This window comes from Cyprinus carpio, chromosome A16, assembly GCF_018340385.1.
Source record: "Cyprinus carpio isolate SPL01 chromosome A16, ASM1834038v1, whole genome shotgun sequence".
Classification (NCBI taxonomy): Eukaryota; Metazoa; Chordata; class Actinopteri; order Cypriniformes; family Cyprinidae; genus Cyprinus; species Cyprinus carpio.
Genome location: NC_056587.1, coordinates 9,300,582 through 9,323,064, shown reverse-complemented (window position 1 = coordinate 9,323,064; position 22,483 = coordinate 9,300,582). Strand labels below are relative to the sequence as shown.

General features: G+C 36.3%; 3 protein-coding genes across 3 annotated transcripts; 2 read left to right on the top strand and 1 right to left on the bottom strand.

Moving 5' to 3' along the window:
• The first annotated feature begins 267 nt into the window (after positions 1-267).
• On the top strand, positions 268-3,297 carry LOC122147985 (urokinase plasminogen activator surface receptor-like). Its single transcript, XM_042772465.1, has 5 exons — positions 268-1,034; positions 1,305-1,418; positions 1,497-1,643; positions 1,766-1,876; positions 2,713-3,297. The coding sequence occupies exons 1-5, from the start codon at positions 989-991 to the stop codon at positions 2,922-2,924; spliced, it is 630 nt and encodes a 209-aa protein (XP_042628399.1). The 5' UTR covers positions 268-988; the 3' UTR covers positions 2,925-3,297.
• A 516-nt stretch (positions 3,298-3,813) lies between these two features.
• Positions 3,814-14,103, bottom strand: LOC109071019 (14-3-3 protein beta/alpha-A-like). The gene is made up of 6 exons (XM_042772464.1): positions 13,946-14,103; positions 11,775-12,080; positions 8,373-8,496; positions 5,778-5,941; positions 5,538-5,633; positions 3,814-4,888 (listed from the first exon to the last, which is right to left on the bottom strand). The coding sequence occupies exons 2-6, from the start codon at positions 12,066-12,068 to the stop codon at positions 4,829-4,831; spliced, it is 738 nt and encodes a 245-aa protein (XP_042628398.1). The 5' UTR covers positions 12,069-12,080; positions 13,946-14,103; the 3' UTR covers positions 3,814-4,828.
• Positions 14,104-17,313: 3,210 nt separating this feature from the next.
• Positions 17,314-21,799, top strand: LOC109074777 (serum paraoxonase/arylesterase 2-like). The gene is made up of 9 exons (XM_042772463.1): positions 17,314-17,650; positions 17,847-17,917; positions 18,048-18,103; positions 18,622-18,787; positions 19,468-19,594; positions 19,676-19,876; positions 19,992-20,073; positions 20,239-20,367; positions 20,514-21,799. Exons 1-9 carry the CDS (start codon positions 17,574-17,576, stop codon positions 20,673-20,675), a joined length of 1,071 nt encoding a protein of 356 aa, XP_042628397.1. The 5' UTR covers positions 17,314-17,573; the 3' UTR covers positions 20,676-21,799.
• Positions 21,800-22,483: the final 684 nt, after the last annotated feature.

Sequence of the window (22,483 nt, the reverse complement as noted above, 5' to 3'; positions counted from 1 at the left end):
CAGGCCTGTAATGAAAAAGAATATAAATATTTCATTTTTTTAAAAGTTTTGGTTTTTAAAAGTCTTATTAATTTAATTTAGATATTTAAAAAAATTAAAATAAAGATGTACAACAATAAAATGACATCATGAGTTTTATTATTATTATTATTATGATTATTATTATTATTATTATTATTACTTATTCATTATTATTATCACAACAGAAGTAACAGAGGTACATATCAGTGGAGGGCCTTCAATTATTGTCTTGGATAAAGGGGGACCTTGAAATACAAAAGGTTCACAACCAATGCTGTAGTGCATTTAAAATATTCATAAAGTATTCACAAACTATTTGACAAAAACATTTAAAATACAAAATAATCCTAAACTAGACAGAATTGTGTTTGTGATGATTATTCTGATCAAAACCTGATTTACTCACTGCTTACATGTTTCGTTTCATAGCAGAAAAAATGTAACAATTATACAATAACCAGTTAACACCAGCAATCTGTTACTTGTAATTTCTTCCTTTCTTATAGTCTGTCATATAGTGTCAAGTGCAGGCCATGTTACTACAGCACACCAACATTAACTTCAGACAATAAAACTCCTCAGTGGTGGTCGAGCATGAGCTGTTCCTGCAGGGACGCAGGCTGAAGTCATCCTGATCATATTCCTGATCATATTTCTCCTACTGCTTTCCTGTTTATCTCTACTGCCCTACACATTAAACACACAAAATATGCCATAAAACATGCATTCTCCATCTCTCACACACACATACTATACATTATCATACCAGTTTCCATCAATAAACCAACAAGTTTCAAGTTTTCAGATTCACTGGGAACTTCAGGTGGGAAAATTATGTTGTGTGACACGTTGGCAACATTTAACTTTTTTTTTTTTGAGGGTTTCAACATGTTTCATGTTTCCTCACAGGCTGAGGGATGTAGTCTCCTGTCCCTCCCTTCTCATCTCAGTCTGAACTCAAATCAAAATGGCACAGCTCCTCTTTATTCTAATGAGTACACTTTTCTACAAAGGTAATTGTTGAAAATTTTCTTTATGCATATTTTAGTGTTAAGTGTGTTTGATTTAATTTTGTAGAGTTTTTTGCATTGTGTAACTGGGAGAATGGTGATAAAACACATTTAATAGATTAAAATACAGAATCGAATCTTTGTTGTACAAAATGTAGCAGTCTTAAACATCAGTATTGTATTTCCTTAATGTCCTATATTTACTTTGCATTATATCATATGTTTCTGATATTTAAATTAACTATTTAAACTGCACTTTTTGTTCAATTTCAGGAAATTCCCTAACCTGCTATCAGTGCATACCTGAGACATCAATTAAATGCACTGAAACTAAAGTGGAGTGTCCTGTTGGTCAGTGTGGGACAATGAGAACCACATCTTATATGGGTACATTTGAAATATTTGAACTGAAATAGTTAAGCTTTACTTTTTTTGTTTTAAAAATGAGGCTAATTTCTGCTGTAGGAAACGACACGTTGGCTGACATGATTATGAAGAGCTGCTCTACAACTAATCAATGTGTGACTGCATCTGCAAACTTTGGAATTACAAAAATAGTCATCAACAATCAGTGCTGCAATACTAACCTGTGCAATACCCAGACTGAACCAGGTACATTTAACACAGGAGGAAGAATATTATTATGTGACAATAAAATTCAAATTATTTACATCAGTCATGACTTACATTGGAGTACAGCATATTTTGTTGATTTAACTATGCATGTTTCTTAGAATCCCCCAAAATGATCCCAAATGGAATGCAATGCTACACTTGCAATGGAGAAGACTGTGCGTCATCTTTACCTTGTGTTGATGAGGAAGATCATTGTATCAAGGCATCGGGTAAGATAAGACAAAAATCATCACAGAGTAAACAAAGCTCTATAGATTTACCATTTATATATTTACAAACAACACGTCATGTACAGAAATGGGTCTTTTTTAAAAGAAAAAATCTAATTAGATTTTTATATTCATTAATAATTTGATTTCTATTTTTAAATCACATATATCCTAAATATCATAATTAGATTTTTATATTCATTAATAATTTGATTTCTATTTTTAAATCACATATATCCTAAATATCAGAATATAGAATTTTGTGTAATAAATCATTTATATTTAGAGACAGTAACCAAAAAACAGATTACTTAAAAATAATAATAATGATAATAATAATAATAATAATAATAATAATAATAAATATATATATATATGTGTGTGTGTGTGTGTTTTATTTTTATTAAAAAAATTTTTAAATTTGTAATAATATTTCAAAATATTAGTTTTTACTGTATTTTTTGATCACATAAATGCTCCCTTAATGAGCATAAGAGACTTCTTTGAAAAACGACACATAATCTTAATGAACCCACACTTTTAAATGCTATACATTCAATTGCATTAGACAACTTTTGTTAGTTTTAAAAATGTTATTGGTTAAATATGAGATGTAATATGGGCCTAAGGGTATTTCTGACATAATCAACATGTCAAAGGAGTAGAGTGTTGCCTCTGCTCAGCACTGCAGGCAATGAAACTGTTTCGTTTTTCAAAGGCTCACTGCCCCAGACAAGATTGTTTTGTTTCATTGTTGTTGAAAGTTTTTGTAACATTTTGTCTTCTCAAAATAGCAGAATGACTGTGATCCTCTTTATTTCATCATTTTTCAACAGTCTTTAGTGATGGCCATATGATGACAATGAAAGGATGTGTGACCAATAGTTTTTGTATGGGTGACCTGTCCACCAAGATCAGCCAGTCCAGCATATGGGCGGATCAGAGCTGCTGTAAAGGACATCTCTGTAACAGAGCTCAAACCTCCACTCTGAGCCGTTTGTTTCAGCTCGGGATTCTGATGTGCGCAATACTACAGATGTCTTTTTGAGCTTCAATTGCCATGGTTCTCTGATTCACATGATTTTCAGTTTTACAAAACAATAAAATCCAGCCAACATTCTTACATGTTGGTCATATCAGTTAAAAGATAATCTAAATATATATTGTTAAGGTCTTATTCTAGAATGTGTCATTTGCAATATTCACTAAAAACAGATGCAAGCAATGGCCAGTTACTGTATTTTACTCTTCTGTAACATCTTTGGTCTGAACAACCTATTCCTGAGAGACTGGTGTGTAATAGTGTTCAGATGTTTCATGTTTATTTTCCTTTCAGGAGGGTGTAGATTTAGGTTTCTACATGGAATTAAGTTTCAGTACATTAATTTTATGCCTTAGGCTTCTGAATTGTTGTGGACAAAGGAGATGAAATCTGATCATCTCTTTTTCGGACTTTTGCACAGTAATATATATATATATTAAACTGTCTTTCAAAAGTTTGGGGTCAGTGAGACTTGCTTCCTTAATGCATTTATTTGATAGAAAAAAATACAGTAATATTGTGAAATATTGTTACAATATTCATATACATGTTCATATATAATATACAATATATGTATTTACTAGAAATAAAGTCTTTTGTAAACATCTTTTGTCACTTTGGATCAATTATGAATTTAAAAAAAAAAAATTAACATCTATTTAATTTGTGTTGAATAAAAAAATAAATAAAAAACTGACCACAAACTTTTGAACTGCAATATTCCTTAAGTTGTTCTGATAACTATTTTTAGGTTAAATTATGATTTTAGAAGGCCAAGAATGCATTCCTCTAAAGGCATTTACAGATGATTTACATGATTGTACGTATCCTAATATGGCAAAACATCACATTTTTATTAAATAATAATAAGAAAACACCACATATAGTAAAACCATTGTGTTAAATTATTTTTTAATCCACTTACATGAAATTACATATTTTCCCTCCAAATAACATTTATGCTTGGGTGTTCTGTATGAAAATTCCAGACACATGACACAAAGCTAGCCAGCCTGACAGTACTCCCTTTCCTCCCCATATTAACTAATTCATAGCCACATGCAAATTAGGCAAGTATCAAAAGAAATTAATGGAAAAAAAAAAAAAAAACATTTATTGGAAACCAAAAATCACACCAGTATTTCCTACTGCTCTGCTTGTACAGTCATACAGTAACAGTATCAAGCTTATGTGCTCTTTGTTCTTAGGGTCCTCTATACCTCGTAATTAACAGGGAATAAGTAAATGCTGTTTGCAGGGAACCAAATGCCTGGAATAAGAAACATGAAAGTGACAATAAATGGAATGTAACTTCTTTTTTGCCCATCATTTTGCAGGATGTGTGAGCGAGCAGGTCACTGTATGACGTGTGACGCTGCCGTTGCTTCTTTCCCAGCTAAAGACCAGCACTGCTATCCTCACCTCTACTTGAAGACAAGGGCTGTTATAACGCAGACGCTAAATTGCAGGTGTATATAATGACCATGACAAATGACTCATTGACAGAAATTTACATACAGTATATGAATAACAAAAGGGTTTAACTTGCAACTTTGCATGAGCTGAGAACTTGCCTCACCCGCATTTCTTCCACACTAATGTGACAACCTAGAGCTCCCCACGGAGAAAACAAGGTTAACAGCAGACAAACCTCATCCCTTCCTGGTCCCCAGACCTGGCCACATCCCCACGGCCACCCGCCCCCTATTTAACCCCTCCCACCCACCTCCCGTTACACAAATCCTTAGAAAAAACCCCCACAATGACAGGGAAGGAAGGAAGAAAGCAAGGAAGGCGCGAGAGTAAAAGAACTAAAAGAAACAAAAGTTGATGATGAGGTGGTCTCAGTGTTGATGGTGAGCTGGAACGATGGCAGGTGAATAACACGGGAAGGACAGACAGAGCGAGACTCAGTTTTCCCGGCCCTCCTCGGTGTCCTCACCATCACCCTGGTTATCTGAAGTCCACAGCTGCGAAACAGATGACAGGGCACTAGTTAGACACTAACTAAACAAAGAATAAATGCTAAAACACTTTATTTTAAACTAGAGCTGTCAGATGAATTAAAAAAACTGAATAAATGACACAAACTACTAATAAACCAGAGTGCAACTTCCTACCAAAACAAATGTGCAAAGGTTAAGTGCTGGTTTAAAGGAATCCTGTTCTCAGCCTTAAAATTAATAAACTAATCTGGTGCAAACATGTATAATATGTGCACTTTGCCATCATGTTTAGTTATTAAGTTCATTTTACGTTTTTATCAATGCATGTTTTTGTACTGTCTCCACACAAACAATATTGATGTGTAAAGTTTCAATAATCATTCTAATTCCTAATTCTAATTAAAATAAAAGGATTTATTGCAGCTGATGAATAATAAAAACACTGACAGCCAATTCGAATTCACTTAACTTTAGAGAGCGCTAGGATTTAAAGCGGCAAACGACAAAACTCCAGCACACACTTGTGTGGACGCTAACATCGTTGTCATTATCTTAGTGTAAACGAGGCTTAAGCCTATCAGTGATCTATAGTCCACAAAAATGCATTTAATACCTGGACTAAATGAGCGTGTTAAATTGTCTTCATTTAACCTGCTACTAAAGAGAAACTCACTGTCAAATTGTCCCGCAGAAGCTGCATGATCAATGTGCTGTCTTTGTATGATTCTTCATTCAGTGAATCAAGCTCTGCAATGGCCTCATCAAAAGCCTAGGAGAAAAAGATCAACCAAAAACCAAATGAGTGACAAGATACAGGCTCATGAGGATATTTTGAATTGACAATATAATTGTGGGAAACACTCTTATATTTTGTTCATTAGCCTGTGTGCATGTGGGTGTGTGTTAACCTTACCGTTTTGGCAAGCTTACAGGCCTGGTCAGGCGCGTTGAGAATCTCGTAATAAAATACGGAGAAATTGAGCGCAAGGCCCAGACGAATGGGGTGTGTGGGCTGCATCTCTGCCTTACTGATTTCAAAGGCATCCTTGTAGGCCTCCTGTGAATTGCCAATGATAGCTGGAGATACAAAGAGAAAAAGTGTGTGAATGTACGTGCATTTTCAAGATTTAATAGTAATTAAACAACAGTTATAATGAGCTTAAAGAATAAACTGCATAACAGTTTATATTGTGTCTGAAATGTCTGAAACTGAAGTATGAATTAAAATTTCAATTTAAACTTCATAGTCTCGCATATGTGCTAATGTAACGAGTATTTGATCTTGAGTACAACTTGTGTGATATTGCTTTATTCTTTTCCTTTAACTTTGAATTAAGTAAAAATGTAAAATTACATGAGACATAAGCAACAAAGAGAGAGAGAGAGAGAGGAAAAAAAAAAAAGAGGCTTTTCTGCTGTAAACCAGTGAAATGACATTTTTCACTAGGGGGCATTAAAGCACAAACTTTGCAGTTAGGACAGTTTTAGTTAGAAAGCATGTTATATATAAGCACTAGGCACTTTTAATCTTATAATTAAGAAAAATAAAGTGAAGAAAATATTCTGTCAGAATTGAGCTATTCTGATCAACCAACCAAAGACAGAATTTAAAATTATTCAATTATATTTATTTACAATTTACTATATATATTAACAATTTAAAATCATCACTTTTTTAATAGCAGTGCCATCTTGACTGCAATCACCCACTTTAAAACTCTTTTCAGGTTATAAATAATGCTTTTCTTGAACCATTCCCTCTCTACTTTCACTATGTGTAGCCCATAACTTGACAGACACAAAGAGCCACAATGGTTTCTTTATAAGTCCATTTCTGTTTTGATTGTACTCTGCTGCTAGTAGACGCAAAGCTCTTAATAAACCTCAAGATCTTCAGAATGTGTTGCTAACAACTAGGTATAAGATTTCACACTGTCAGAATGACGTAGGCCTTTTTAGTTTGTTTCACTCAACACTATTGTACCAAGAGCACAGTGAGCACTAAGGATCTGTGCCAGATGGCATCGGCAAGAGACAACCGAATCAATATAAAAAGGGAATTACATTCCATTTCCTTCTTAACAAGATGGAACAGGAATCCGACAAGCTGTGAAGCAGCCCTGGAGCTCCACCCACACACAGGCTCTCATTCATTCAGTAAGGTGGGAGGACTCACATGTCTACACCTGTTCCAATGAAGGAAGGAAATCGGACCGCTAACCCTTTCCTCTGTAGACCTAAAGACCATCCTTTTATTATTTTCTCTCTCTCTCTTTCCCATAACTGAATCCTAAAGCCACGCCCTGAGAGCTCGTCAACCTCCTGGCACAGGAAGGCTGCCGCAAGATTCTTCCTGTTATGCCCTGTTCCTTTCTGACTCTACCAAGACAGACAATGGAGAGCAAACCATTTCAAGGTTTATATAGTATCTGCTTGAAATAGAATCAGCCTGTGAACAAAGCAAGCTAATACAGTGTCTGGTAATGTTGTAATTACTATCCAAAAAAGTTTGGGGTTGATCAGATTTACCTACACTACATTCGATGCTGTGGGATCAGCAAGATTTATTATTTTTGAAAGTCTTATGCTCACCAAGGCTATAATTTGATCAAAAATACAAAACTGTACTATTGTGAATATTTAGCTGAATTTTCAGAGCTTCAGTGTCACATGCTCCTTCAGGAATCATTCAAATATGCTGATTTGCAGCTCAGAAATAATTGTCTTTATTATCTTATAATAATGAATACAGTTTATGCTGCTGAGTATTTTTGTGGAAACCGCGAAACATTTTGTTCAAGATTCTACGAACGAACAAAGTTTAAAAGAACAGCATTTATTTGCTATAACAAAGTAAAAGATTTAACTCATTTTTGATCAAATTAATGCATTCTTGGTGAATGAATGTGTTCAAAGTAAAAATAAAAAAAAAATCTAACCACAAACTTTCTGAGGCAAAAACACGGTACATTTACCATTGAATTTTTCACTGAGGGGGCCAGAATTTATGAATGGGTCACAACTGTTCAACACAAAAAACGGATCCCATTTAGAGATTTCCACCCCCTTACTTCCTCTCAAGCTTGGCTTCAGGTCAACATTTTGCGGAAATGTTACATTTTTAGCAGAAGTTAGTATGTTCATGGGCAGGTGGTGGAGTCTAGTCACTACAGAAAGCCATGCAGCATTGTTCAAATGCTTACATGATTAACTAGCTTCGCAATCTGACATTGTTAACCGGATTTAATGATATTAGGAGCTCCAGGGGGTGCTAGACCACCATCTCAATCTGTCTAGTAAATTTAAATGTACTAAATTCACCTCAGAACCTTTAACATTTAATTGAACAAAAAAAGAATATATTCTGCTTGCAGTGAAAGTCAATGGAGAAAAAAAGAAAGAAGAAAAAGGCCATGTAGGTTTGGAACAACCTCCAGGTTGAGTAAATTTTCATTTTTGGATTAACTTTCCCTTTAACATTAAGGATAGACTTAACAGAATGGCTTACAGCTTTTCTCCTCTCCCAAAGCCACCTCTGCTAAGTAGCGATAGTAATCGCCTTTCATTTTCAGATAGAAGACTTTACTTTCAGCCGGGGTCGCCTTGGGGATAAGGTACTTGTCCAGAAGAACCTGTGACACACAGACAAAAGAGAAAAACCATATTAGCGGTTCGTCAAACGGTTTCACATCCTGGTTTCAGCGTGTGTTAGTAGGACAGGTGGAAGTAGTTCATAGTAGAACAAGAGTCAGTAATAAAGACACGAACAGATAAGATAACAGAGAAAACTCGTTTGACAACATGCTGTTACAAAAAGAGGCCCAGGTGAAACCATGAAACCTCTCATAGCAAAATGTGTCCAGTCCCGGGACGCCATTTACAGTAACCCCCCACCCCCCCCCCCCCCAAAAAAAAAAAAACCCTTCACTTAGTCCCAACAATGTGGTTTCTAGAATTTCAGCATTCTAGGCATTTTACAGAATAATCTTGGATTGCCTTTGGGAATGACAGAGGCCCGACGGCTTGTGGCAGGACTGGAGTTTCACAGATGCTTCTGAGACTTTCTGTTGCAGGGAGGGAGGAAGGGGAGAATGGGAAAATTGACTATGCCGTGTGAGCTAGCGCTCGTGGAACTAGGTCATTGAGCTTGCTGGGCTTGTTCACAGCTCGACTGGCCTGATTGTTGCCACCCTGAACAGAACCACAGGGTCGTTATTGCAATACAAGCATCCTTAGCCTCTCCAATGACACCCTAACAAACCACCTTGATGATGGAGGAAATCTTTTTGGATCAAGTTGATTTTGTCAAGGTCATTAATAAATGTGGAGCACATGTTTAAGGATCTCATTGGTCTGTGACCTTGATTACGTGAAAGGTCAAAACAACAGGACTTTTTAGGTGGAAAAGGTCTCCATAATCAGAGGAATCGGTCAGGCATTCCAATTCATATGAGTCATTTAACCTTGTTAAGTCACATGTCACTGATGAACCAATGACCTACTTGTGCTTTCAATGGTGGGGAGCAATGCATGGATTCAAATCACAATTCCATAATGTAGCTCTAAGCTGACAGATGCACAGTTATGGTTTTGCATAACCATCTGCTTCCCCATCATCTTTATCAAGTCGAGACATGTGGATGGGAAAATCACAGCAGCTTGCGTCAGGTGAGCGGATTTATCTTTTCATTTGATGTGTAGATAGTGATAAAGTGTGACTTGCCAACTGCCACTCACCTCCTCTTCCATATTAAATGAAACAATATAAAGCTATATAAAGTCGCTAAGATTTTGTTGGTAAAAAAAAACGTCCATTGTCTATTGCCAATAGTGTAGTGATGTATGAAGCACAGCTCACAGAGTAGTCACTTTCAAATCAAGCAGCTTTCTGCATCCATGTGACTGTTGTTGTAAAATTTGTGTGGGGAAATCTTTCACCTTCACATGAAATTCCCAATTACATGGATTCCTACTGAAATGACTGAAGAAAAATTAAACACTTGGCTTTGAAATCTTGTCCCATCATGCCTGGTTAGAATGCAGTGTAAGGGTTTATGCAACATTAAGTTATAATAATATGTAGGAACACGCATGACAGTCTCGTTTCATTCATGTTACGGCCAAAGTCCCTTTGGCTGTAACATGGAGGGCTACAGGTCAGTGGCCCAAAAAACAAGAGCTCAGCTGCTGTCATTATGGGATTAGAGGTGACTCAACCTGTGCATTTACAGAGCCCTGTGGCCTTCAGCCACTTTCATGCTATGTTGTGCACACAAAGTCAATTTATCTCCTCCCTTCAAACACATCAGGCAGCCTGGCCAAAACACTTTTTCTACTTTAACCTAGTGAAGAAGAAAAATAAAACAAAAAGTCATGCTCATCTACAAGCAGCTGTAGTCAAGTATTCTACTGTGCCCATGTTTGGTCCACAGCAACACTGTGGAGTTCAGCTATCCTCATGCTCTCTAGAGGCCTCTTCACTTCCCACACCTCATTACATAGCCTCATCGCTCCCACCCAAGCAGCTGCTAAAAGCTAATTAGCTGCCTCTCACTTACTCAGACATTGGCCGAAGCCTCAGAGTGAGCATGTTTCTCTGAAGACCTCACTTATGACTTACTGAGTTGAAGTGGACTTTAATTTATGCCTTCTGTAATGTTCAAAGACTTGGTGATATGTTACTAGTACAAGTCACTGTGTTGTCACTGGTTAAATTTACCAGTCTATTGGCACAACTGCAAAAAACAGGTGAGTTAAGAAAAAAAAAGAAAAACAGGTGAGTTACCTTCATTTTACTAACCATTTTTTGCATATATATTGTCTTTTTTAAATATTAGTTTTACTAAAATGTTTGACTTTTTTATTTTATACTAAGCTGTTTTTTTGACAGTTTTTAGAGGTGAATTTAACCATATATACATAGGCAAATTACTTATTTTTGAATATATGCAACAACACAAAATCAATATATGTTTCCTTATTGTGAAAAGTATATGAACACATGTTATTACAAAAAACAACAACAACAACAAAAGTTCAAAATATTAATAAAAATGTAGTAACTCATAATAATTTTTACGTTTGAAACATTAACAACTTAAAATGTGCGAGCTATTTAATAATGTTAACTGGCAGATAAATAATTAGCCAATGTTTTATGTTATATATATATATATATATATATATATATATTTTTTTTTTTTTTTTTTTTTTTTTTTTTTTTACTGAGAATACTGTTATACTTAAAGACCCACTGCATTACAGAAGTAAAGTAGATTGCCAACAATGGTTCACAATGACTTTACATTTCTATACACATTTCCCTAAATTCAAATATCACTGCTTTATAACCTCCAATTCAAAGTTTCTTAGTTAACAGGCATTAGACCAGCTAGAGCCTGTATCAAGTAAAATGCTTTAGCTTTTCTGATCTCTAATTCTTCCCAAATGACACAAGGATACATTTGAGATGACAGCATGGTGTTTTTTTAACACAAGTAAACCTTGTGTAATACATTCTACCCAATGTAAGGCAAGGAACCTCATTACATAAAGTCTATGCAACGTGAATTCTGTGTTCTACGGAATCTATAAAACTGTCATTTCTGCAGGCTGAAGACTGAAACAGAAGTTAAATAGACCCTGACCCCTTAAATCTGTCATCAGGGCTACAAAAACTGTCCCGAGGTAAGGACACCTGTGCATGTGTTGGAACAAATGAGATCAGGCCTGGACTAATAGGCTTGGCTGAAAGAGGGCCTTGCTCACGATGAGTAATTAACGCAAGCAGGATTATCAACCTACGTTACCCACCAACACCTGGAATAAAGAAACAGGGACAAGAGCAAACGTGCGTATCCCTGGGTCAGAATATAAACGATTGGGATTATCTCAGTTGTAAGATCCTTACCAGTACGTCATTGCAGATGTCCTTCAACTCCTTCTCAATCTTTTCCCGATATTCCTTGACCATTTGCTGCTTCTTATCGCTGCCCTCCGTCTTCTGCTCGATGCTGGAGACCACTCTCCAGGAGGAGCGACGGGCACCCACCACGTTCTTGTAAGCCACTGAGAGCAGGTTGCGTTCCTCGTTAGACAGTTCAATGTCGCCCTCAGTGACAGCCTTCATAGCGGCTGCCATGTCATCGTAGCGCTCTGCCTGCTCGGCCAGCTTGGCTTTTTGCACTAGCTCGCTCTTGTCCATGGCTGCTCAGTGCTGAGGAACAAGAGAGTTAGAGAGTTCAATCAGACACTGAATCTGATTTATCTGAGGTATAACACAAGTGTCAGGTGTCTGTTTACTGATTAGATGCAATCTCATCATTACTGAGTATAGAAACTGGACAATCAGCCTTGCAGAAGTTGTTAAAAATTTCACAGCAGTGAATCAATTAATTTGTGCTATGCCTCTGACATACATATGTGTGTGTGTGTGTGTGTTTATATATATATATATATATATATATATATATATATATATATATATATATATATATATATATATATATATATATATATATATATATAAAATCAATTGATTAATATGTTGTATAACAAATGTTTTCATCATTACACAAAACAAAATCTACAATAAACTGTCAAATCGGCGCTATTTATGAGCACCATTGCTTTCATTTAAATTATGGAAAGCCTTCAATGTACCAAAAATACCAAAAAAAAAAAGTGAAAGCAAAAGAGCAACGGAAGGAACCAAAAAGCACTTTGCAAACATCAAAATATCTGATCAAAAATTCTAGCAGCCAATCTTGCACACACCACACACTCACAAAGTTATGCCACAAGTATTTGCCCTCCAGGGTCGCATTACAGTGCGAAGAAATATGCGGATGTGCCGTTCTCGACAACCACGCCCAGTTCCCATAGTGGCCCATTCACGCGCTTTGCATATTGTGTCTTAAAGGGGTAGAACACTCCCAAAATGATCATTCTGTCCTCTTTAACTGACCCTCATGGCTTTTTTTCGTCCGTGGAACACAAATAGTATTGGTTGGCAGATTGACAGCCTCAGTCACCATTCATTTCCATTGCGACCGAAGCTGTCAGTCCGTCAAATTCTGATGAACACGTTCCACGAACAACAGTAAAACGGTTCTGAAAAATAATGGTAACTAAATAATGATGATTTTGGGTAAACTATCCCTTTCGAAGTTGGGAGGGACTGATATATACGTCGTTTCTGACTACACAAAGCTTAACCAGCAACATAAGACTAACTTACAGGCTTGTGACTGGTTTATTACAATACAGCGTGCAATGCATACAAACAGCAGCGCTGCCCCGCACTATATCAAATGTGTCAAGCTGAAAAGTGACAATTTACCGTTGCTTGCAGGTTAAAACCAAGTCTAGCTTGCTGGCTAAGCCATACGATGAAGGCAGGTCTGCCCTGCCCTTCTCCATGGCCGACTGACCTCACAGCAAAGAAACCCGCTGCTATCTGTGATGTTAAGAAACCACCAATGCGTTTGTAATCATTTACACAAGTTCTATGTGCCCATAAGACTGATAAAGCGAATGGACGACGCGGTTTGTCAGGCGGGTCTCTCGATTAAGAAACATGATGGAAGATCGTCTGATAACGATCAACCGAATTAACTTAACGTTACCTGAAGCAATCGAAGATAAATGTAGTTAGAGTTACGTTAAATGTCTTACCATAACAGGACCAAGTACAGATGAAGACCAAGTAACGTACAGAAAGGCTTCGGCTTGTTTTAGCACCAAAAATACACTGAATATTATTTTACACGAGCGCGCGCATAGAAAGCTGCTATTTATGGCCAGTGTATGATTTAAAGCATAAAACGTGTCATTTTAGCAGTAATTTTTGACTGTATGCTCGACCACACCAGATATCATACCAAAAGGAAGAAACAAAAAGGGGCGGCCTAGATCTGCCAAGCAGAGGCTTATTGTTCATTTCCAGCACGTTAGCATCACCAGCTACTCAGTCCTGTGCCTTGCGTCGTCCAGCACTTTTTGAATTTAATTTCTCGTCGCAGATGACAAAAAAGGGACCAGTAAGCATGGCATTTATCCCAATCTAGCAGATTCGCTTACCTGAGTGTCTGGGAATAACGATGGTCCTGTCGGAGCTAAGCTAACCGCGGCTCACAGCTGATTCTCACGGGCTGTGGGGCTAATCCACGGGGTTTCCCTCCAATCAGACCAGCCCCAGGAGCCGAGACAAGGCTGGGCCATCTGACGTCAAAGGTAACCAAGGCGACGGCTGACTTCACGTTGCCTGTGATTGCTCGAGAGCCAGTTTGTGATTCAGTGGTGCACCACTTTTCCTTCCATGTCCTCAGTCCGTCTCTTTCCATAAATTATACCACCAAGGTCTATCCGTTCAGGTTATATTTCATAATTAAAAGGTGACGTGTAACACCGAAAAGAGCGTGAAATGTATTATTTGCTGCGTAGTTTCGCGATGAGTCAGTTTGTTCCATGTTCACGAGTGTGCACTTGAATGAGATGGTTGGATAGCTTATAAGTGATAAATACAGACATTGGGTATTTAGAAAATAAGGGCCCTCGCATTAAATCGTGTTATTAAAAGTAGAATATAAAAATAAAAGCTGATTTGTTTAAAATGCTTTACTGTGGCATGAATCGAACTATGCATATATGCAACTAGGTAACTTAACTGTAATGAAAATCAAGGAAAGGCGACTGAAGAGACCGTCATGAGCAAAATGAGAACACAGGCCTTAAAGAGCTTGCTTGGTAGAAGAGGAGCTATTTTTGCACTACTCCAGTTTGTTTCCATGGGGAATGAGTCTATATTTTCTACATTGTCACATGTCCTCCCATCAGATGTGAATTCAGTAACCTATTTCAGGGTAAAACTCTTTATTATTGGTGAAAGTTAAGTCCACAGTGAGACTAAAGCACTTGTGCAACCAGTGTGTGCTAACAAATGAAACAGCAGTTTCACTTGAATGTGAAAAGTGATTACAGAGTTTGCTGTGTAACTAGTAGGACAGGTTTTTTTTTAAGTTTACTTAAAGCCACACCCCAGTACAGCACTTAGAGCATGACAGTTCAGAGTAACGTGAGAATCAGACGCTTAGGTAAACTGTGGCTTCATCCGACACTATTGTGTGGTTATGTCAGTCCACTAAAAAGAAAAACACTATGCAGAGAACAATGTAAGTGAATCAGACAAAATTCCAGTCATAGTCTTTGCAAAGGGTGTAGATGCCTTTTCCAGAAATGTTTCTGCAGCTTGCCATTGTCAAACACATAGTTTACTTAAAAGTATTTCACCCTATGCTCATGATATATTATCTTGATGACAGAATTACAAAGGCTCTAGAGTTCACAGAACAACACATTTAAGTATACTGATTTGCATGTTAGTGTTCACAATTGGCAGTCAGCCAGTTGAGTGTTCCCATATAAAGACTAAGGTGAAACTACCAAGTATTGTCTTCAAACCAATTTATTCTGACATATTTTGTTTTGTTATTATCAAATGATAAAGATTCAGTTACATCATGTTCCTGAATGTGGCAGGAAAAGAGGCTTCCAGAACACTAACAATATCAATTGAAGAATGTGGTGTATTGGTTCAAATAAATTCATCATTCATCATGACTCATATTTTCAGACCAGCAGAACCGACGTGGTAAAAGTCTATTTTATCAATAAGAATCATGTTTTACAACATTTCCTTCCTTGAATTCAAATACTACTCATGTGAATGAGCAAAAAAAGGATCAAATAGGCAGCAAGAAATTACACCACCTGAACCGGATGAAAATTACTCATTTATTAATTATTCATTGATTTATTCAATTTACATGCTTGACTGTATCACTGATTATGATTTTTGCACCACACCATAAACATTTCTAGGTTATAAAAAGAACTGTTTATGCACTGTAAATTGGTCAGCCTGAGTGTGAATTTTCCTCAGAAACTGAACACATGGAAATATCTGATTTCAAATTATTTTGTATATCACATTTATTTCAGTTTTGTCACTTATAAATTGGCCCAGAATCTGCTTTAGATGTCCTGTCATTACTTGATATTCCACGAATGTTGCTGTAAACTTGCTGAGTTATTGTAACATAAAAGGCTGCACAAATCACGGCACAGATAAATAAAACAAAAACCTAATTTGCAATATATTAAAATCATTTTAAGCTAATTAGTATGAAGATAAGAGATTGATTGTAGTTGTGTAGAGAGTTTCATTAATTACAATGGAAGTTTGTGAGATAGCGATGAATTAAGATGAGTGACAGCATTTTAATGATTATAAAGAAAGTTTGCAAATGTGATAGGCCTTTTGATTTTATAAAACAGTTCAATAAACAAGTTAATATTAAGTGACTTACATTTTAGAAACACGAGCTTGTGCTCGGTTCTCTCAGTCTGCACAGCATGTTTCAGTGCTGTTGGAGTTACAGGGGTAACATACTTCGGGATATTGGTTTATTTCAGTCACTTGCTTCATTCCTGAATGAAGCTATCTGAAGAAATGGATTGAATGAATGATTCAGTGGCAAAGACAGTGACTTGTCGCCACCTACTGGCCGTTTTAGTTATTTTTTTTTAAGTAAACGTTTTAAATCATTTCAGTTATTATTAAAACATTAATAACATAGTTATTATGAATTTAAATGCTTTCATGCCACCTCTGAGCCTCTTTAAACAGTCTGTTTATGCTAATTTTGTGTTCTTCAGGGCCACCTCTTTAGAGCAAAGATTAATTTTGTTGATATTGATTTAATCTGAATGGTAATTTATGCTTCATGATTTTGTCTTATTATTCTAATTGAATGTATTGTTATAATTAAAAAATGAAAAGATTATAAATATAATTACCTTCATGTCAAATCGTACTTTAAAAACAATCATGCATTTCCTTACAAATCACATTGTACAAATTCATACATAACTGTCACCTTGTAAAATAGCTACGGTTTCTCAAGTTGGGTTGATATTTTCCATATTCTGAATGAACCTTACAAACAATATCCAGTCACATTAATCACATCTTGACTTGTTTTATAGTAACAGAAAAAAAGCTGTGACTCCACTAACACAAGCACAACTGCCTATTTGGTTAAAATTCTACATGATTTCATTTTAAGATGTCTCTTTTCAAAAACAATTTTCCAAGCCCAAAAAGTCTACATATTTTGTCCAGATTTTGCAATCTCCTTCTGATTGACAGCTGATCCAGCATGAATAATAACACAGTGTTGACACTGTCAAAACGTAATATAACGCAAATACTGCCATCTGTACATTAGCCAATAAAAAAAAATAAAAATAAATAAAAAATCCAGAAACCCAGCAATGCATTATGGAAAACAACAACAACACACAAAAAAAAAAAAAAAAAAAAAAAAAAAAAAAAAAACGCGATTTGCCTGCCATCTAGAGATAAAAGCATACAAGCTACTTCTGGGTAAAGTACAAGGCGGTACGGTGTTGCCAAATCCATGATTTTACAGCGTAATTGGGGTACTTTTACACTGCTGCGGAAGGTTAAAGCGATCTCCCCAGAACGCAATTTTGACCGAAGGGACGACAGAGAAAGGGGAAAATCGCGGGTAAAACGCTATTGGGCTGGTTTTGATTAGAATTCGGGCTGGTTTTGATTTCGCAGACCTGGCAACCCTGACAACACTGATAAGGGTTAACGTTGTTTACGAGTGTTTCAGACAGTATGGGCAAAATAGCGGTACTCTCGTTAGCTGCTATTGCTCTGGCAGCTTTCATCGGAGAAAGGCTCGTTGCACTTAGGTTGGTCGATATTTCCAATCGCATTTAACGATTGCTTCTTTGCATGCCAAGCTTTTCAATTGCAATAAAGGCTTTCTTTGACTAAACGCTGTTCTGACCTTTGTTGCTAAAGTAATTTTTTTGAGTGCAAACTTTTAAAAACTCATGCAAAATATAATAAATGTTTAAATGTATTTTATTGTATTCCTCTATACAGGCATTCAACACTTTCCTCCAGAGAACTTACCCAAAACTACCTTCCTAACTGTCACCTAATAGAGGGCATAGGTAAGTTAGATACACTTTAGACACTGTTTGTTTAGCTGTTATTTGCTTGTCTGTTGTAACGTTAATGTGTTTGTATGTTTCCAACACTTAAAATGAGGACATTTCGATGTTATTTCCGTGTTTTCAACAGAGTATGGGGCTGAAGATATCACCATACTTGACGATGGATTGGCTTTTCTGAGCACTGTATGTAATGAATCTATCACTAAGCATTTTCATTAGTTAATCAGACAATACGTCGTTGTTAATCAAAAGGTGTGGGTATATTCCTGGATATATTCACATTTTATTCCCAATGCAGTGCAGCATGTGGCTAGAGTTGAATCAATGCTAACGATGTCTGTTAAACTGTTAAATGCATATTAAGCCAGCAGCTAATACTAAGTGAAATAGTGTAAATACAGTGGTGGATACTGTTTGCATCAAATGTAAATCAATACAGAATCTTATTGTATTCATACAAAGTGTAAACAGAAATGATGCTAAGGGTAAATTGTCTAAGCCAGTGCTTTCCAAACCTCTCATCAGCTCGTTAGTAGAGACTGCAAGAACTAAACTGGGTGTGTCTGATTAGGGAGACATACAAAATGTGCAGAGCAGGTTTGGGAACCACTGGTCACTGATGGCGGACAGATTGAGTCCAAAAAGCCTTTTGCACTTGTAAATAGACAGTGTTCTAATGAATTATGATAAATTAAACACAGGGCTTGAAGTATCCAGGCTTACCGTACTATTCAGATGACCCTGGAAAGATCTACTCCCTAAATCTGTTGGATTCTGATCTGAAAATTAAAGCACTGAACATCAAGGGTCAGTTTGACAAAGGCTCTTTTAATCCACATGGAATCAGTGTGTACACAGATGAAAAAGGTTTGCCATTTTTATTAAATACATTTCTAGCGTTAATCTGGGATGCATGCAGTTTAGTTGCGATTCCTCATATTTTTTCAATGTTTCTTGATTCTGTAGATGTTTTAAATGTTCCATGAACGGCTCTATGGAATGTAGGCGCTTGTGAATATATATAAATGGATTTTGTAGTAATATGTTTTTGTATAATGTACAATACAAATAGTTTCCTTTGGCAAGTCAAAACTACATAGTAAGGAAAAGTAGCCACCTAGTGGTCAAAAGACGTTTTACAATTTTATAAATTCACCAAATTTCATACATTTCATACAATACTAACCGAACCCAACACAACACATGCAGGAAAAAAAAAAATACTAAACCAAATCATGGGCACAATTTACTAATTCGTTCCCTCAATGTACTAAAACGTGCACACGATTACTATTGCGTTCCCTCGATTTATAAATTATGCGCACGATTTACTAATTTGTTCCTTCGGTTTGCTAAATTGTGTGCACGATTTAGCAAATCGAGGGAACGCAATAGTAAATCGAGGAAACGCAATAGTAATCGTGTGCACGTTTTAGTACATTGAGGGAACGAATTAGTAAATCGTGCGCACAATTTATTTATTTTTTCTTGCATGTCATATCCGGGGCTCCGTACTAATCATGTATGAATTCCTCTTCTTACTACAGATGGTGCCATATACCTGTTTGTTGTTAATCATCCTCAAGGCAAAAGCCAAGTGGAGATTTTCAGATTTGTTGAGGGTGAAAATGCTCTTCAACACATTAAGACCATCAGGCATGAACTCCTGCACAAGTATGTGCTTCTTCAAACACAATGTTTCTGTAACCCTAAACCTGATCAGAAATTAAATTCCTGTTTATTTGCATTTGTTAGTGTGAATGATATAGTAGCTGTGGGGACCGAAAGCTTTTATGCCACCAATGACCATTACTTCACTAATGGGATTCTCAAGGTTATGGAGCCACTTCTGTCTTTGTCCTGGAGTGACGTCGTCTACTACAGCCCTCAGACTGTGCAGGTTGTGGCAGGGGGCTTTTCATCTGCCAATGGCATAAATATCTCCCCCGATAAAAGGCAAGTTTCAGAAAAAGTCAAGAATTTTAATTGATGAAAGCATAGTGTAATGTACTATTAATGCATTTCTCATGTCCTTTTGTGTTGTTAATACAAGTAACTTCATTTATTTCAGGCATTTGTATGTGTCAAATATCCTGAAGCACAAAATTCGTGTCATGGAAATACAGAAGAACACTGTATTGTCTCATGTAAAGGTAAACGCAAAACTTGATATTTGTATCCCATATTGAACATTATGCGTTTTAGCTTTATTGGATGTGTTCGCTTTAAACAACCATGAAAGCTCATTATGACTTTTTTTTTTTTAAAGGATGTGTTAATATTGTTAATATAACTGCATGTTCATTTTTCCTACCCAGGAGGTTGATGTGGGGTCACTGTGTGACAACATTGAGGTGGACCGTGAATCTGGAGACCTATGGCTGGGCTGCCACCCAAATGGTCTCAAATTCATGCTTAGTGATCCAAATGATCCGCCGGGCTCTGAGGTGTGTTGCAGCAAATAGATATTTAGTAAATAATGTGTGTTCATTTAATTTGTTGGCAATTTCACGTTTATATTTTTTCTTCATTATTTACTGTTTGCTCTCAATTGTAAAACAGTAAAAATCAATAATCCTTTGTTCTCCTGTAGGTTATCAGGATTGAGAACATCCTGTCTGAAAAGCCCCGGGTGACTCAGGTATATGCAGATGACGGCAGTGTGATCATTGCTTCTTCAGTGGCAACCCCATATGGAGGAAAGCTGCTCATTGGAACAGTTTATCAGAAAGCTCTGATATGTGACCTTAAATAGTGAATCTAAATAAATATTTGATTTGGATAGGGCATATAATTTCAGATATTGGCTTTTTCCAACAAACAAATGAAAGACTAGACATGCTAATTATAGATCTCTAAAATGTAAATTTGTGCCAGCATTGTTCTGCAGTGACATTCTATACTTCATTTTAAAAGGTTTTAAACTAAAGTTTTAAAATCACATAATGATTTTACATTCCATTTGGGTCAAGTGAAACTTACAGTTTGAGTTAACTGATGGCTTGATTTAACAATGTCCTATAACTTTGTAACACACATTATTTTAATAGTATATGATGTCAGTGAAAATGAATAATTTATGATAATATATGAGTGAACTTAACAAGCAATATCTCTTCAAGCTGATAGTTTGATAGTAACACATAATACTGGAATTAATGTGTTGGAACTATAATAAGCACTTCATGTTGTGGTTGTTTGACCCGGTTTATTATTTTTCCTGAAAATGCTAGTTAAGGTTATTGCATTGGAATAAAACATAATGACTTTGTTCACACAGGGTATATTAGTTTTTTTTTTTGTCACTTGTGAAAAATGAAGCATCAAAGACATTTTTTAATAGGCTGGTCAGGAACTCCAAATTAGATAAAAGATTTTCTAAAATTCTAAAATTTTATGCATGGCATAAAGGTTAAATATTTTGTTTAAAGAACCATTGATAAGACCAAGAATGTCCAAACTGTACCTTGCAAGTGTGAATGATACTAGTGTGGAGATTTTGTGCAACAATATAATATGATGTAAACTGTTTATTGGGGAACCCGAAGACATTGTTGTTTTCATATTTTTGGAAGAGAAATGGCATCCAACTAAGCAAACCAAAGGCCGTTTTATCTTAAAAGATAAAATAATCTGTGTTCATTGGAGTGTGAGTGATTTAGTTGACTTGATTACTCTGGAATCATCCTTCTGTCCAATGACTAGCACATTTATTTGAAACAGTCCTGTGAGTGTTCATGACTTAACGTAGCTTCTGAATTTTATATGATTATGAAACAAATCCATTTTCAGCATTTTGTGTAGATATGCACTTTACTTACACAAAAGGGTTGCATGATACCAATTTGAGTATTCATTAAAACTCATGACTGAAAAGAACTGTAACTTTGAGTTTTTCCTCTTTGGAATACAGTAAAGTCACGAGGGGCATTTCAGTGAAATAGAAAACTAAACATCACATCATAGTCACAATCTAGAGGAAAATTTACACAGAACAAAATTATAAATGCAACAGTTTTGTGTTTGCCCCCATTTTTCATGATCTGAACTCAAAGATCTAAGATTTTTTTTTACACAAAAGGCCTATTTCTCTCAAATATTGTTCACAAATCTGTCTAAATCTGTGTTAGTGAGCACTTCTCCTTTGCCGAGATAATCCATCCACCACACAGGTGTGACATATCAAGATGCTGATTAGACAGCATGATTATTGCACAGGTGTGCCTTAGGCTGGCCACAATAAAAGGCCACTCTAAAAATGTGCAGTTTTACTGTATCAGGGGGTCCGGAAACCAGTCAGAATCTGGTGTGACCACCATTTGCCTCACGCAGTGCAACACATCTGATCAGTTGATCAGGTTGTTGATTGTGGCCTGTGGAATGTTGGTCCACTCCTCTTCAATGGCTGTGTGAAGTTGCTGGATATTGGCAGGAACTGGAACACGCTGTCGTATACACCGATCCAGAGCATCCCAAACATGCTCAATGGGTGACATGTCCGGTGAGTATGCTGGCTGGGATGTTTTCAGCTTCCAGGAATAGTGTACAGATCTTTGCAACATG

What these genes read in the sequence shown, in the direction of transcription:
- LOC109071019 (XM_042772464.1), bottom strand. Translation starts at nt 12,068, where the DNA reads ATGGACAAGAGCGAGCTAGTGCAAAAAGCCAAGCTGGCCGAGCAGGCA. An exon ending in TTTGGGAGAGGAGAAAAGCT is followed by an intron (nt 5,942 to 8,372) that starts GTAAGCCATTCT and finishes TTGTATCTCCAG; the next exon opens with CTATCATTGGCAATTCACAG. An exon ending in TTCTGCGGGACAATTTGACA is followed by an intron (nt 4,889 to 5,537) that starts GTGAGTTTCTCT and finishes TCTGTTTCGCAG; the next exon opens with CTGTGGACTTCAGATAACCA.
- LOC122147985 (XM_042772465.1), top strand. Translation starts at nt 989, where the DNA reads ATGGCACAGCTCCTCTTTATTCTAATGAGTACACTTTTCTACAAAG. An exon ending in GAGTACACTTTTCTACAAAG is followed by an intron (nt 1,035 to 1,304) that starts GTAATTGTTGAA and finishes GTTCAATTTCAG; the next exon opens with GAAATTCCCTAACCTGCTAT. An exon ending in CAATACCCAGACTGAACCAG is followed by an intron (nt 1,644 to 1,765) that starts GTACATTTAACA and finishes CATGTTTCTTAG; the next exon opens with AATCCCCCAAAATGATCCCA.
- LOC109074777 (XM_042772463.1), top strand. Translation starts at nt 17,574, where the DNA reads ATGGGCAAAATAGCGGTACTCTCGTTAGCTGCTATTGCTCTGGCAGCT. An exon ending in GAAAGGCTCGTTGCACTTAG is followed by an intron (nt 17,651 to 17,846) that starts GTTGGTCGATAT and finishes TCCTCTATACAG; the next exon opens with GCATTCAACACTTTCCTCCA. An exon ending in GATTGGCTTTTCTGAGCACT is followed by an intron (nt 18,104 to 18,621) that starts GTATGTAATGAA and finishes AATTAAACACAG; the next exon opens with GGCTTGAAGTATCCAGGCTT.